This window comes from Oncorhynchus mykiss, chromosome 2, assembly GCF_057628025.1.
Source record: "Oncorhynchus mykiss isolate SJ-2025 chromosome 2, ASM5762802v1, whole genome shotgun sequence".
Classification (NCBI taxonomy): Eukaryota; Metazoa; Chordata; class Actinopteri; order Salmoniformes; family Salmonidae; genus Oncorhynchus; species Oncorhynchus mykiss.
In genome coordinates this window covers 64035628-64052461 of record NC_143023.1, presented here as the reverse complement: position 1 = coordinate 64052461, position 16834 = coordinate 64035628, and the positions used below count along the sequence as shown (strand labels likewise).

Sequence of the window (16834 nt, the reverse complement as noted above, 5' to 3'; positions counted from 1 at the left end):
ATATATATATTTAACTAGGCAAGTCAGTTAAGAGCACATTCCAATTTACAATGACGGCCTAGGAACAGTTGGTTAACTGCCTTGTACTGAATGACAGATTTTTACCTGGTCAGCTCGGGAATTTGACCTTTCGGTTACTGGCCCAACGCTCTAACCGCTACCTACTTTACCCCTGCCTACATGTACATATTGCCTCAATTACCTGGACTAACCTGTGCCCCCGCACATTGACTCTGTACCGGCACCTCCTGTATAAAGCCTCACTACTGTTATTTTATTGTTGCTCTTTTCTTTGTTTTTTGCTTTAGTTTATTTAGTAAAACATTTTCTTAACTCCTATTTGTCTTAAAACTGCATTGTTGTTTAAGGGCTTGTAAGTAAGCATTTCACGGTAAGGTCTACACCTGGTGTATTCGGCGCATGTGACAAATAACATTTGATTTGATTTGAAAGAGGTTACAGATTCTACCACAGAGACAGACAGTTCTGGCATTACCTCAGCATTATCAGCTCAGCTTCTCCTGCTGTTATCTGGGACAGAGGGATGGGCCTCACTGGGAGTTGGCTTCTAACAGGTCATCCTCATTCAGAGACATACAGACAGCTACTGTCAACAGAACAACGCAGTAACCTTGACAACTGTGTCAGGACGTCCATTGGGAATTGCAAATGGGAAAAGCCTAACACAGTGCCAGTTTGTGTCTGTGCAGTTTTGCAAGGACTGTGCCATAAATTCTTTGACAATTTTCCATAAAATATTATTAAAAAAAAACTTCACTAAAATGTCTAAATTCCACACACAGAACCAATTTTCCCTTGAGGGACATCAAACAACTTGATACTTTTTATCAACATTTGAAACATTTTAATGCATCGACAAGCAATCATTTTTCATCAAATCTTTCACAGTTGATTTTGTGTGTATGTGTGTGTATGTGTGTGTGTGTGTGTGTGTGTGTGTGTGTGTGTGTGTGTGTGTGTGTTTTATCACTTCTAACCATGTAAAGGCCAAGTCAAGTGGATGCATTGCTTCTGGGACTAGCAGACTTGATTTAGGACTAGTGTAATGGAAAACTGATACAGTGGACAGATACTGGTGGTGGCCTGCAAAGTGCCTGCTGGTAATTCACTCCCACTGTATGAGCCAGTGGAGGGATAAGAGACTAGATAACTCTATCTGGAGGAAGTTTAATATGTGGGCTCATGTCGCTCTGACTAAAAAAAGAGGGTGATGGATTCTTTTGATTTAGTGATAGGAGAGGCCATACATGACAGCTTTATGTTCTTCTGTTAACTATTAGGTTTACCATTCTCCAGTCCCCAACGATGTGTACTGTGTGCTCTTATGTACTGTACACACAGAGGACACAAGAAAACATCTCAATGTGGATGAAATGGGATTCAATGCCATATCTGTGTACTGGAGAAGGCTAGACACCCCCAAGGCTTTCAGAGGCTACACACCTGCCAGCTTCCTAAAGGGTCACTAGCCATGAGATTTAGAACAGAAGAAACAAGCTGGGAAACTGGTGGATGGAAGGAGCGGGGAAGAGAGAGGAAAGGCCAGGCGATATTTGATGACTCAGTGGAGTACAAGCTATCACAGTGATGTCTTAGAAACGCAATTGCATTCGATAGAGAGGGTAGATTGAGACGTAACTGGTGCACTGCTTTGAGCCATGGAAGCCATTTTGGATCAGATTATTCACGGAACTACTGTGCTGATGTTTCACGTGGAGCCATTTTGGATCTGATTATTCATGGTAGCTACAGTACTGATGCTCTTCCAGGAGGGAGCCATTTCGGATCTGATTAGTCAAGTCTAGTCAATTCAAGTTTACGGCGTACACAGTACAATGAAATGCTTACTTGCAGGTTCCCCCCCGAATGTGAAAACAATAATAATAAGAAAAAATTCAGCTTAATAGAATAGAATAATTACAGGCACTCAACAAATGTATAGTGCAATATTTACATGTGTGTCAGGGAAGGGGGGGGGGGGGGTACGGCAGCTAGTGTACTGATATTCTACCTCTGCCGTGAACCCTCTCATTAGGTAATCTGTCTTGCAGGCCATCACATTTTCAGCGAGCATGAATAAGTCAGAAAGTGCTGCCTTTAATCACGCTGAGAGAAGATTCCCAAAACTCTTCCTGCGTGCTCTTCTGCTTACCAAAGAAAATGTTTAAATTTAAAGCATTGCTGCCTGGCAGAAGAGGTGCAATGTCTGACCAATTAGATAACAGAGTAGGAGGTGGAGAGAGGTGGAGTGTCTTCTCTAAAAATGTTCATCTAAATTGAATCCATTTTAAATTCAGGATGGGACACTACAACATTTGGAAAAAGTCAATGGGTGTGAATACTTTGAATACTGAATATATATATTTCCACACTATGAGGTTGGAATAATACTGTGAAAATGCTGACAATGCCTTTTTAGTGTAAGAGCAGTTTGAAAAGACTGCCTGGAATTTCAGCCTGTTTTGGTGGGATGGAGTTTTGGCCTGCCTGGTGACATCACCATGTGGTAAACTAGTTATTAGACCAATAAGAAAGAGAGTTACAAACCTCTCTGCCAATAGCTTAACAGCCAATGTTCGGTTTTCCCATCCCCACTCGGAGCCCTCCCAGATAGTCCTAAAATTCTTGCTTGAGAAATTGCTTCTTGCTAAGAAGCAATTTTTGTTTCTTTTTGGCTATTTTAATTGAAAACATAGTAAGGTAGTTAATTGTTTCCGGGAAATGATTTGATATTGAGATAAAAACGTCTGCAATGGCCCTTTAAGGCTAAGCTGGGGCTTGACAGCGTTTCCAGGTCAATCGATTATAATTTTGCGGCAGGTAAACAACTCCCTGTGGGATCTCCTAGGCAACTGGACCGGGGACAAGCTGCTGAGCATCTAACTAACTTAATCCAGGTATAAATTCCCATTTGAATCAAGTTTTTTTTTTTTTCCCAGGCAAAGCAAGGTGATAAGTCACCCATGCCCCTCACATTTCCATTAATAAAGCCCTGTCACAGAGGCCTAATGAATAGATTATTGATGCCATATGATTTATTTTATACCCTTAATACATCTGCTTAACTGTATTTTTTTAACAAACTGCCTGTGCTCATGACTACAGAGACAGAGATGATCTATACAGGGCCAAGAAAACAGGTGCTATTTGGGGTCAGTGGTTTGTAATAGATTTACAGGAGACACTTGAAACAGGACAGTAGCATTTTCACTCTTGTCATCTCATTAAACTTCGGAAGACACCCGGCCAAGCTACACAGAGCATACGCAGTATGAAAAGTGTGACAAAGTCATGGCCAGGAAGACATGACACCACCACCTATCATATTTTATACCGCTGCCTAACAGTATTTTTCAAAACCAGCTCGTTTTCATGACTTCAAAGAACAAGAAAACAGCAGAAGAAAACAAGTGCCATTTGGGTTTAGTGGTTTTTCCATAGCTAATAATGGCAGTTCTGCCCCAGGTCCATTTTCTGGTCTTTATTATGCTTTGTTAATAAGGGGAATAGAGAGTGAATGGGTGAGAAAAGGGAGGAGCAATTATGATTACTTGGAAATGAATGCCTATTAGCTTTCATTTAAACCTGCCTAAGCTCTGCCTAATAGGATATAATGGGATAATCCTATACCGGTTTGAGAGTTGGTTAAGTGTGGCCCGTTGTATTTTCATTCACAAAACCAATGTCTATGTAGAGTCACTGTAAACACTGATAACATGTGAAATAAATGCACAGGAAAATAAAACAGGTGTGGTTGTCATTTTCCAGATGCCTCTATCCACATAGCATAAGAAATATTTAATGGGTACTACGTGGCAGGTTGGAAAACAGCCACGGAGCCAAACAGGGGTGTTTGGAGCTATTGACTACGACCCGTTGGAAAACCTACAGAGCCATATTCATGCCAGCCCATCTATTCTATTCATGAGGCAGTGACCTGGGAGGAGAGGGAGGAGGCTCATCTGATCCACCGCCTCTAAGACGCTGCCAGGAGATCAAACACCCTCCCTCCCTCATCCCCCTTTTCTTCTCCTCTTTCAGGAGCAGCGGGTAGATGGTTGCATAGACAAGGTTTGTGACCCAGTTTCTCCCAGTGGAAGATGACTGAAGTCCCTGAACAAAAGCCTCCCATCCCGTCTTTACCTACAAGAGGAGATATAGGATGGATAACTAGGACTCTAGCGAATGCATGCCATCTTTTTCCTTGCACCAATAACTAACCGTATACCTTAAATGGCTTCCTCCGCGCCCTGTGTATCAGGGATGGTGCCGGTCGCCAAGTAAGGGTGTCCGTCTCATGCTTTTGGATAATGCTGATTTAAATTCACATAGACACTGGTACGAATTTACTAAATGGAAAGAAAATTCATAAAAATTAGGGAGGTAGATTAGGGCCAAATGAATGGTATTGCTGAATAAATTTCACAGCAGTTCAGTGTAAATTGTTTACAACCCTGAGGGCCCCTTGAAGGTAGAGCTGCCTGCCACACTGTTTTCACAGGGCCAGCTTGATATGGATGGGATCTGACAGTTAGCATCATGACACTTAGCAGCCACAGTGCCCATTTTCTGTTTCTCCTATTTTCTGTTGACTCTCCTCCATTTCCTCTCTCCCTCCTCTACCGCTCTCTTTTCTTCTCCTTTACCTTTCTGCCCCTGTCTCTATCTCTCTCCCCCCCCTCTATATATACATCTCTCTTTCTAGGCCTCACATGGTGACAGAATACATGGGTATCAGGAACGAGAGCTTCATGAAGATTGCAGCAGTGGGGACGTGGATGGGGGACTTTGTGACTGCGTGGATGGTGAGAGAACAATCTGTAGTAGCCCAACACTGATTAGCAGCAAGTAGAATATAAGTACAAAGATAGTGGAATGTGTCTTTTATACCCTTAGCACCAGGAACAGAACAGAGAGAGTGCGAGGTCACAGGAAACACAGAGAGACATAGCGGGCACAGCGAGGAGTAGAGTCGAGCAGAAGAGAGACAGTGAGGGGTGTCTCAACACCAGCCCATCCCTGTTCATTTGTCAACATAAAGAGGGGATGGAGCTCCGCTGGGATCTGGGATAGGACTGCCTGTGGAGGAAGAGAAAGGAGTTTGACACAACACCCACGGGGAGAAAACTTGACAAGCTTCCTCAGAGTTTCCATTAGTATTCCACTGTACACACTGCGGAGAGAGGGAGGAGATATGGAGGAGAGGGGTAGAGGGAGAGAGAGGGGGAGGGAAGAGCGGGGGGGATATAGAAGGGGAAGAGGGAGTTAGAGCAAGGACGGGCAAGGCAAACTGCTGAATCCAGACATTACTCTCTGGGTTTTTACATTCGATTAATTCAACGAGGCACTTTCAAGACGACCTCTGTGTCTCCTTCTCCTCGACAGAACAGATATTTCAGAATGTGTCATCGCTAGATGAGTGAGCAGGAAATGGCTGTTTTTGCAACACTGCTCATGCCAGAAAGATTTACCTGATTTTTCTCAACCAAATCCTTCTCCACTCTTTCTGATAGAAGGAGATGTGGCCTATTCAAAATGTACCTTCGCCTCAATGAAGTACCTTCTCCGAAAGTCTGGATTTGCGTAGTTGTGCATACAATCCTCTAAAATGTCAATTGTCTTTGATCAAAGAAAATAACAGATTACTTTTAATGATTGACTGTATGGAATAGGAATATAAACAATGCAATGCCATTTGAATTGATTATGCCATTCCATTGCAGCGTTCCAAATGCAGAAGGGCAAATTCAAACCATCTATTTTGACGCTGTATTCAGAACGAAATAACACAATCTTATTCCATTCCTTGTCTACGAGTGTCAGAATTCTGTGATTTTAATATTTGAGCTTCATTCAGAGATCAATCCAAAAATTCAAGATTACTGAAAATGCCATCTCAGTTTGAGTTTAGTCTTAATGCTGTACTGGCAACCCACAGCATGTTCGTTTATGGATCTTTCCCAGGTCACTGACATGATGCTCCAGGACCAGCACTACCCAGACTGGGGCAAAGCTGCCAGAAGGTTCTGGAAACAAGGCAATCACAGGATAATCCTCTTCTGGTAGGCTCTGTCTCCAGTCTAATGCATACAATATGCTGCCTCTGAGCACAATCAGTGTGTGTATGTGTGTATGTGTGTGTGTGTGTGTGTGTGTGTGTGTGGGTGCTAGGGTTTGTGTGTGTGTGTGGGTGCTAGGGTTTGTGTGTGCTAGGGTTCGTGTGTGTGTGTGGGTGCTAGGGTTCATGTGGGTGCTAGGGTTCATGTGTGTGTGGGTGCTAGGGTTTGTGTCTGTGTGGGTGGGTGCTAGGGTTCATGTGGGTGCTAGGGTTCATGTGTGTGTGGGTGCTAGGGTTCATGTGGGTGCTAGGGTTCATGTGTGTGCGTGGGTGCTAGGGTTCATGTGTGTGTGGGTGCTAGGGTTCATGTGTGTGTGGGTGCTAGGGTTCATGTGTGTGTGGGTGTTAGGGTTCATGTGTGTGTGGGTGCTAGGGTTCATGTGTGTGTGGGTGCTCTTAACCTCTAGGGTTTACACACAGTTACACACAGTCAATAGGGCTGTTTATCTTCCTCCGCTCAGTGTCAGCACCTTTAATTAGAAAAACAGGCAGAGGAAATCAATGGACATAACAAGGTCACAGGGCCAGCTATACCCCTGCCTTTACACACGCACACACACACACACACACACACACACACACACACACACACACACACACACACACACACACACACCTCACTGAGCCAGAGCAAGGGATATGACCCGATCAAGCTGTTACACTGTGTCCAATAATGCTCATCACAAGGGAGAGATCAATGGCCTAGATACAGTTGAAGTCGCAAGTTTACATACACTTAGGTTGGAATCATTAAAACTTGTTTTTCAACCACTCCAAAAATGTATTGATAACAAACTATAGTTTTGGCAAGTCTACTTTGTGCATAACACAAGAAATGTTTCCAACAATTATTTACAGACAGATTGTTTCACTTATAACTCACTGTATCACGTTAATCTGTACAAACAATAGTACGCAAGTATAAACACCATGGGACCACGTAGCCATCATATCGCTCAGGAAGGAGACGCGTTCTGTCCCCTAGAGATGAACGTACTTTGGTGTGAAAAGTGCAAATCAATCCCAGAACAACAGCAAAGGACCTTGTGAAGATGCTGGAGGAAACAGGTTCAAAAGTATCTATATCCACAGTAAAACAAGTCCTATACCGACATAACCTGAAAGGCCGCTCAGCAAGGAAGAAGCCACTGCTCCAAAACCACCATAAAAAGATTACGGTTTGCAACTGCACATGGGGACAAAGATCGTACTTTTTGGAGAAATGTCCACTGGTCTGATGAAACAAAAATAGAACTGTTTGGCCATAATGACCATCGTTATGTTTGGAGGAAAAAGGGGTAGGCTTGCAAGCCAAAGAACACCATCCCAACCGTGAAGCACGGGGGTGGCAGCATCATGTTGTGGGGGTGCTTTGCTGCAGGAGGGACTGGTGCTCTTCACAAAATAGATGGCTTCATGAGGAAGGAACATTATGTGGATATATTGAAGCAACATCTCAAGACATCAGTCAGGAAGTTAAAGCTTGGTTGCAAATGGGTCTTCCAAATGGACAATGACCCCAAACACACTTCCACAGCTGTGGCAAAATGGCTTAAGGACAACAAAGTCAAGGTATTGGAGTGGCCATCACAAAGCCCTGACTTCAAGCCTATAGAAAAGCTTGTGCAATCAAGGAGGCCTACAAACCTGACTCAGTTACACCAGCTCTGTCAGGAGGAATGGGCCAAATTCACCCAACTGATTGTGGGAAGCTCGTGGAAGGCTACCCGAAACGTTTGACCCAAGTTAAACAATTTAAAGGCAATATTACCAAATACCAATTGAGCGTATGTAAACTTCTGACCCACTGGGAATGTGATAAAATAAATAAAAGCTGAAATAAATCATTCTATTATTCTGACATTTCACATTCTTAAAATAAAGTGGTGATGCTAACTGACCTAAGATAGGGAGTTTTTACTAGGATTCAATGAAAAACTGAGAAAAACTGAGTTTAAATGTATTTGGCTAAGGTGTATGTAAACTTCCGACTTCAACTGTATATCACACGGTCACTCCACCAGGTCAACATGAATCGTTACTGCCAGTCAAACATTACAGCTTGATGCCCTTTTCTATGCCCCAAATGCTCTAGTGGTTATTGAACAGGCTAGAGGACACTAGGGTCATTTCAGGGACAGGGATATTTGAGCTTATGTTATGTAAAAACATCAACACTGTTGAAACAGTGTGGTGTTGTCGGAGTGATTTTTAATTAATAGATTTTAGATGTGTAACATCTCTCGTCAGAATGAGGATAGGACCAAAAGTGCAGCGCGGTAAGTGTTCATGATTTTTATTTATCAAAACACTCAAACAAAATAGCAAAGTGAAAAAACTAACAGTTCTGTAAGGCAAATAAACTATACAGAAAACACCTACCCACAAAACACAGGTGGGGAAAAGGCTACCTATGTATGATTCCCAAACAGAGACAACGATAGACAGCTGCCTCTGATTGGGAACCACAAACACAAAATAAAATATGAACACTTACCACGCTGCGCTTTGATCCTCACCTTCTTCCACCACAGACGTTACATTTATACAAAATGTAGCTATTTGTTACATTTGACTGCAGTTCTACGTATTTCTCTGAGATGTAGGCGGATCTATAGCGTTTTGCAAAAAAACCCATGATAATTTGTCTCTCTGAAATCGTACCGTCAAGTGATAGATTTGAAACAAATACTGTACATGTCTGTCATTGAACAACCCCATGTCATGATTAGATAGTGAAAAACTCACCAATATCTTTCATCATTTCTTTAAACAATAAAAGCTCATTTACCAACATTTCTGAAAATGTATATATCGAGTTTTGGAATGAAACTCTTCATACGTATGAATGACTAATAAGTTGAAGTTAAACACCACACTCTTCAATTGATTGTTCCTCTATTAGGATGCAAGGGAGATACCTGTAGTCTCAGTGGCTACTCTGGAAGCCTTTGTCTTGTTGATGGATGCCTCCAGTCTGACGGTCACAATCAATTTGTACTCTGACGAGCCATCATCTCAAATACTGAGGAGAAAGTATGATTGATGAATATGTTGAGGAATGTATCTTGAAATTGTTCAGCAATTAATCTTGGTAAATCACAATAACAGTGCCAAAAATAATCCACTTTAGAATTGTAACAAAAAACAATATTTGAAACATGATATGGCTTGGCGCTAGGTATCTGCAATGCAGCCAGTTACCATGGGGATGGAACAACCCACACAACACCAACGTAATAATTACTGAATGACATTGAAACAAGTACAAAGAAGAGCAAAATATAGAGTTTTGCTAAATCCAAAGTCAATAACACACAGATAAACATAAAATGATACCTAAGAGAATTAGTAACCAATGTCAATATTTACATATACCTATGATGACCTCCTCTCATTATAGTGTTGATGTTGTGTACTTTAGAGAAATGAGCAGAAGACAAATGTATCGTTGTCCACTGTAACAAATGGACTAATAAAGTGGTAATTAGCAAATCTGTGGAGTGACCCACGTGACTAACAGGAAACTAATGCAATTCTACTTCCTCACTCCTCCAGGACGGTCCTGATCACTCTGACGTCGGTGGTGTTGCTGGTCATCAGTACTGACTGGATCAGCTGGGACAACCTGAACCGCGGCTTTCTGCCTAGCGACGAGGTCTCCAGGGCCTTCCTGGCTTCCTTCATCCTGGTCTTTGACCTGCTCATTGTCATGCAGGTAGGGGCTCCCCCATGGCCAATTAAAAACTAGCTGGGCTCCATTACTCTCCCCCTCTTTTTTCCCTTTATCTCTCCCGTTCCTCACCCCTCCCTCAGTCACAGGGGCACTGCGGCACTGGGTTGAGAGAGCGAGAGAGGGAGACGTTTGATCAGTCAGAGCCTGCATGACTACACACCCACAGCTGCTTCTGATTTATATCTCTACCCCTCATCCAACCAGCCATCCCCCTATCCAGCCATCCCCCTATCTAGCCATCCCCTTAACCAGCCATCCCCTTAACCAGCCATCCCCCTAACCAGCCATCCCCCTATCCAGCCATCCCCCTATCCAGCCATCCCCGTAACCAGCCATCCCCCTATCCAGTCATCCCCCTATCCAGCCATTCCCCTATCCAGCCATCCCCCTATCCAGCCATCCCCCTATCCAGCCATCCCCTATCCAGCCATCCCCCTATCCAGCCATCCCCCTATCCAGCATTTCCCCTATCCAGCCATTCCCCTATCCAGCCATACCTCTACCCAGCCATCCCCCTATCCAGCCATCCCCCTATCCAGATATCCCCCTATCCAGCCATCCCTCCATTCGGCCATCCCTCCATCCGGCCAGGCTTCAGCTAAGGACTTACCCGTGCTCTCCTCTTCTGTGAACCCAGGACTTTTCTAATGATGACTCATAACATTTAATGTTTTCTTTCCTTTTTTCCACTCAATGTCCTCCATCCCTCCATCCCACAGGAGCCTATACATCAATAAAGTGTTTGTCAGTGGCATACTCATGAATATGCAAATGTATTTGTCTGGGTAGAAAATGCATAGCGGTGTTTCAAGGAGAGAAGGCTTTCAACACAGTAGCCTCAAGCCAAATACAGACTGGGTGGTTTGGAACTCAAGCCTAATTCAGCCAGGCTTCTACTTACGTTTAATAGACATATTTTATCCGCTTTCTTCTTGCTTAAAGGATTACATAGTCTAATATCTAGTAGCCCTTAATTGTCTGTTTCCATATGTTTTATGTAATAAATTATTAGTAGCTTCTCATGGATGACTGTACACATTATTGTCTAATAAATCCAGGCTGTGTCACATCCGGCCGTGATGGGGAGTCCCATTGGGCAGCGCACAATTGGCCCAGCATCGTCGGGCTTGGCCGGGGTAGGCAGTCATTGTAAATAAGAATTTGTTCTTAACTGACTTGCCTAGTTAAATAAAGGTTAAATATTTTTTTTTTTAAATACCTCAGTTTCCCTTACTCTTCAGAGTCGATTCCTGTGGTTATGGCCACAATTCTTGTTTTTACAGGGCTATGATGATTAGTAAACAATGATTTATATGTAGCATACAATAACTTACTAAATCGTTATTTCCTGTTATTGCTCACCTCGGTCATTCAGTTGATATATTTAAATAACGTATTACATAGTCAACTGTTGAATGACTTATTTCTGATTAACATGGCCGTTGTTTTCTCGTTGTTTCAAGTTTTATTCGTTATATCCTGTTTTGTCTTTGAATAGGCTTCACTTTTCACTGGTGTCTCCTCTGTTCTCAGAAACGGGCTTATGCGTAGTGACCGTTTTTTTCCGCCAGCTGTCAGTTGGAGCTCCCATCTCCTGCCTCAGACATCATCCCATATGACTACTGCAGTCTCCATAATGTGACTTCCTCATTTGACTCTCTAGTCCCAGCCAGTACCCGACTACTCACCAATCACACTCCTGTTTTTCACCGCTGGGCTGTATTTCACTCTCATTCAGATGCCTTTGTTTATGATAGCTAGCCCCCTCTCATTTTCTGCGCTGTGTACAGCACCCACGTTTACTAGGGTTATTTTATGGTTTCAATAAATAACCGTTAGCGCTCACAAGGACCTGAGGCCTGCTGTCATTGCACTCTATTGTGGCATAGTCAATGAAAACCTCTCTACTCCTCCTTCCGCCATTCCGACCCACATCGTTCCAAATGGCTTCATTCACCTTCATGTAGGCGTGTTGTGGCTGGTAGTTAATCTCGCACCTCCATGAGAAATTAACAGACACAATTAACAGACTGGGCTGGATTTACCTCCCAGCTGATGGAGATTTGCGAGGTTTTTATTTGGGTATTTGATAGTCTAGTATATTCTTCCGTTTTTTATTTCCAGGTGTGTGTGTGTAACTTTGCAGACTTAAAGACTTGTGTGAGTGAGTGTGTGGTGTGTGCGTGCACGTCTGTGTGTGTGTTGCGTGCATGCTCACTGTTTATGTCCTAGAGACTTATTATTTCATGTGAGGGGGCACATTGCTTAAATGTCACCCTTATTAGTGGGACTGTATCAGGAAACAAGTATACATGAGTAAGTGGAAGGCCTAATTAATATCTAGGGGGGATATCTATATTCATATCCTCACATATGAAAAGGTAATCCATTTGTAAGTATTGAAAATGGCTGCTGTTTAGTTAAATAACTATCACTAAAAAAGAACACCCACGAACCTAGTTGTTTCAAAAAAATATTATTAAGTAAGCGAACTGCTTCCACAGCCCTTTTTTTGTTTACTCACTTTTTGGTCCAAGTGTTACCTGAACAAACAAATAATGTGTTGCCCAAACTTAGCTACAACTTGAGAAAACTTTTGCAAAAAATTCAGTCAATTTAATATGATGTGTTTGGAATTGATAATTTGTACATCTTAGCTAAAAAGGCTGTAGAACTGGTTAAACACACACAAACAGTGCTTTTAACATACAATGTTTTCAATACTTAACATACATGATTACATTGTGCACATTCATTTATACAGTCATTAATATTCAACATGTCCTCACCTGGGATTTGAACTCACTACCTCTTGATTCATGGCATTCCAATCTTCCTGCTACACCACCATGCCTGTGCAATTATCAGTTAACAGGTTTGGGGATTACATGTAAGGGATTACAAAAAAGGATAACTGTAATCGTTACCAACGAAAGTATTGTAATCAGATTACAGATACTTTTGAAAAGCTAGATTACTTTGAGTATTACTTTTAAATTCAGAAAGGATGTTTGCGAAAACAATTCTTTGACACCTCTGTTTTCTCAATGACATTCAAATCATCATTGAAAAAAGGTGCATGTTTAAGTTTGTTCCACCTGAGGGAGTCTGACCCCAAGGAGACCACTATGATGACACACCAAATGGTTTGATGGATCGCAGGAAAAGAGCAGGAATAGGCTTTTGTAGGCTACAGTCCAAACATTTCTTCCAATGGTGTGACTGCTGTCGGCATCCAACGATTATCCAATTTGAATAGGAAGTAAGGACGACAGCAGTGGTGTGGTCTACGGCGATACGGATATCACTTACTATTGATATCTACATAGCACATTGATGTAAATCACATTTCTACTCTCTGATTTAGCTATTTTCGCTTTATGGAATTTTTTGTTTTGTGGATGGCTGTTTACAAATCTAAATGTGTATTTGGACCAAATAATGGTTGAATTCAAGAAGTTTACATTGCCAATCAATCATTGGTTTTTAAACCAGTGGACAGCCAGTGAAAAATGCACTCTTGCACAGCTGCATAGTGCGGATCCCAGCCTATGGATAAATGTAGGGCTTTTATTGCTCAATCTAATCCATGCTGATAAAAAAAAAGTCCTATTCTTGAAGATCAAGGTGTATAACATTTATTGGAATGACTAGAATTCTGATCGACTTTTAAATGATATCTTTACATGAAAAATCGAACCAACACATCAAGTAAAATGTAACATCCATATATGGCCAGCTGTTTCAACTTTAACATTGATTTATCCTGCAATAGATAAATTATTCAATTGGTAACATACATACGTAATCTAAAAGTAACTGAATGTAATCAGATTATGTTACTGAGTTTGGGTAATCCAAAAGTTACATTACTGATTACAATTTTGGACAGGTGACTAGTAACTGTAACGGATTACATTTAGAAAGTAACTTACCCAGCCCTGACAGTTAATCTGACTATTCTCTATTCATTGATTCAATTGACTTATTTAAGCATTTTTTTTTTTTTTTTATGTTACTCCTTAATCACTATGATAAAGAAAATAATTATTCTTGGGTGTACTTTTAACAGAGCTGAGATTTTATTTGAAGTGCAAAGTGTAGCAATACAGGTCAAGTCAGTTATGGACACATGTGGTGGAGTAGGAGGAAGCTTGGAATGCTGTAAACCACAAGGTTTTGAGTTCAAATCCCAGGTGAGGACAACTTGAATATTAATTTTTATATGTATATGAACATACACAATGTAATCATGTGTGTCAAATATGTAAGTTGAAAAGTTGTATGATAAAAGCACTGTGTGTGTGTAACTAATTCCACAGCCTTTTTTTGGTAAGATGCCCAAATAATAATTTATAATTAAATGAACATATGAGACAATTTGAGCAAACGCATCATTTTAAGTAGACAGAACTTTGGGCCAACAAAAAATGATAAGTTCAAATAACACTTTGACCTAAAACTTGAGTAAACAAAAAAAAGTCTATGGAAGCAGTTAATTAAGAATATTTAGTTTAAACAACTCCATTAAGTTTTTCAGTGTAGGCTATACTGTCGTGATCGAAGAAAAGGCCGTTATGCATAAAAATAAAGATCTGTGTGTGTCTTCGGGTTATCTAAGACCTACAGCATGTTTCTCTGTCTGTTCAACACACATATTCTTCCCAGACATTATCTTCGGCATATTTCATTGATCTTACATTGTAGAGTCTTTATTGACTTTTCCCAATCAGGGATTTAGGAGGCACAGAGTGGTTCGTGATGTCTGTATTGAGTGGTTTGTGATGTGTTTTGACATGAGGAACCCCCAGTGCACAAAGGCACAGTACAGGGCCCTGTAAACACACTGTGCACTGCAGCTGTCAGTTAGGCTTTTGACCTCTGTGGTACCTTACCCATCAATAGACAACTCTCCTGAATCCCTAGCAAGTACCATGAAAAGAAATCCCTGTTGTTCACTTTGGAACATAATGTATTGTTGTCTCTGATTTTATGCTTGGTCTTACATGATATGTGTTGTTTACTTCAGTAAAAGCTGTCACTATGAAAGACTTCTGATCAGATGGACTCCTGGGATGCTTGTTGAAAATGAGCGGGAGCTAGACACAGTAGGGTGCAAAGCATTGAATTGTCCGATTTGTTGTTGTTTTTTAATTTATTTTTTAATTTGTAATGATCACAATTACAACAATACTGAATGAACACTTATTTTAACTTAATATAATAAATCAATAAAATAAATTTAGCCTCAAATAAATAATGAAACATGTTCAATTTGGTTTAAATAATGCAAAAACAAAGTGTTGGAGAAGAAAGTAAAAGCGCAATATGTGCCATGTAAGAAAGCTAACGTTTAAGTTCCTTGCTCAGAACATGAGAACATATGAAAGCTGGTGGTTATTTTTAACATGAGTCTGCAATATTCCCAGGTAAGAAGTTTTAGGTTGTAGTTATTCTAGGAATTATAGGACTATTTCTCTCTATATGATTTGTATTTCATATACCTTTGACTATTGGATGTTCTTATAGGCACTTTAGTATTGCCAGTGTAACATTATAGCTTCCGTCCCTCTCCTCGCTCCTACCTGGGCTCGAACCAGGAACACATCGACAACAGCCACCTTCGAAGCAGAATTACCCATGCAGAACAAGGGGAACAACTACAAGTCAGTGCGAGTGACGTTTGAAACGCTATTAGCGGTCAGCCCGCTAACTAGCTAGCCATTTCACATCGGTTACAGCCTAATCACGGGAGTTGATAGGCTTGAGGTCATAAACAGCGCAATGCTTGACGCATTGCGAAGAGCTGCTGGCAATATGCACGAAAGTGCTGTTTGAATGAATGCTAACGAGCCTGCTTTGCCTACCATCGCTCAGTCAGACTGCTCTATCAAATCATAGACTTAATTATAACATAACACACAGAAATACGAGCCTTAGGTCATTAATATGATCAAATCAGGAAACTATCATCTCGAAAACAAAACGTTTATTATTTCAGTGAAATACGGAACCGTTGTGTATTTTATCTAACAGGTGCCTTCCATAAGTCTAAATATTGCTGTTACATTGTACAACCTTCAATGTTATGTCATAATTACGTAACATCCTGGAAAATTAGTTCGCAACGAGCCAGGCGGCCCAAACTGTTGCATATACACTGACTCTGCGTGCAATGAACGCAAGAGAAGTGACACAATTTCACCTGGTTAATATTGCCTGCTAACCTGGATTTATTTTAGCTACATCTGCAGGTTTAAAAATATATACTTCTGTGTATTGATTTTAAGAAAGGCATTGATGTTTATGGTTAGGTACAGTCGTGCAACGATTGTGATTTTTCGCAAATGCGCTTTTGTTAAATCATCCCCCGTTTGGCGAAGTTGGCTGTCTTTGTTAGGAAGAAATAGTCTTCACACAGTTCGCAACGAGCCAGGTGGCCCAAACTGCTGCATATACCCTGACTCTGTTGCAAGAGAAGTTACACAACTTACCTAGTTAAAATAAATTCATGTTAGCAGGAAATATTAACTAAATATGCAGGTTTAAAAATATATACTTATGTATTGATTTTAAGAAAGGCATTGATGTTTATGGTTAGGTACACACTGGAACAACCACAGTCCTTTTTCACGAATGCGCACCGCATCGATTATATGCAACGCAGGACACTCTAGATAAACTAGTAATATCATCAACCATGTGTAGTTACAGTGCCTTGCGAAAGTATTCGGCCCCCTTGAACTTTGCGACTTTTTGCCACATTTCAGGTTTCAAACATAAAGATATAAAACTGTATTTTTTTTGTGAAGAATCAACAACAAGTGGTACACAATCATGAAGTGGAACGACATTTATTGGATATTTCAAACTTTTTTAACAAATCAAAAACTGAAAAATTGGGCGTGCAAAATTATTCAGCCCCTTTACTTTCAGTGCAGCAAACTCTCTCCAGAAGT

The 16834-nt window shown here is 41.1% G+C and overlaps 1 protein-coding gene across 2 annotated transcripts in view; it reads left to right on the top strand.

The window, feature by feature from the left end:
- tmem117 (transmembrane protein 117) overlaps positions 1–16834 on the top strand; it is a 64571-nt gene that overhangs the window by 36876 nt on the left and 10861 nt on the right. For both annotated transcript variants that reach the window (XM_021568019.3, XM_021568010.3), the window contains exons 4-6: positions 4727–4826; positions 5986–6083; positions 9698–9857. In XM_021568019.3, coding sequence (XP_021423694.3) covers positions 4727–4826; positions 5986–6083; positions 9698–9857 — 358 coding nt within the window. The remainder of the gene's footprint in view (positions 1–4726; positions 4827–5985; positions 6084–9697; positions 9858–16834) is intronic.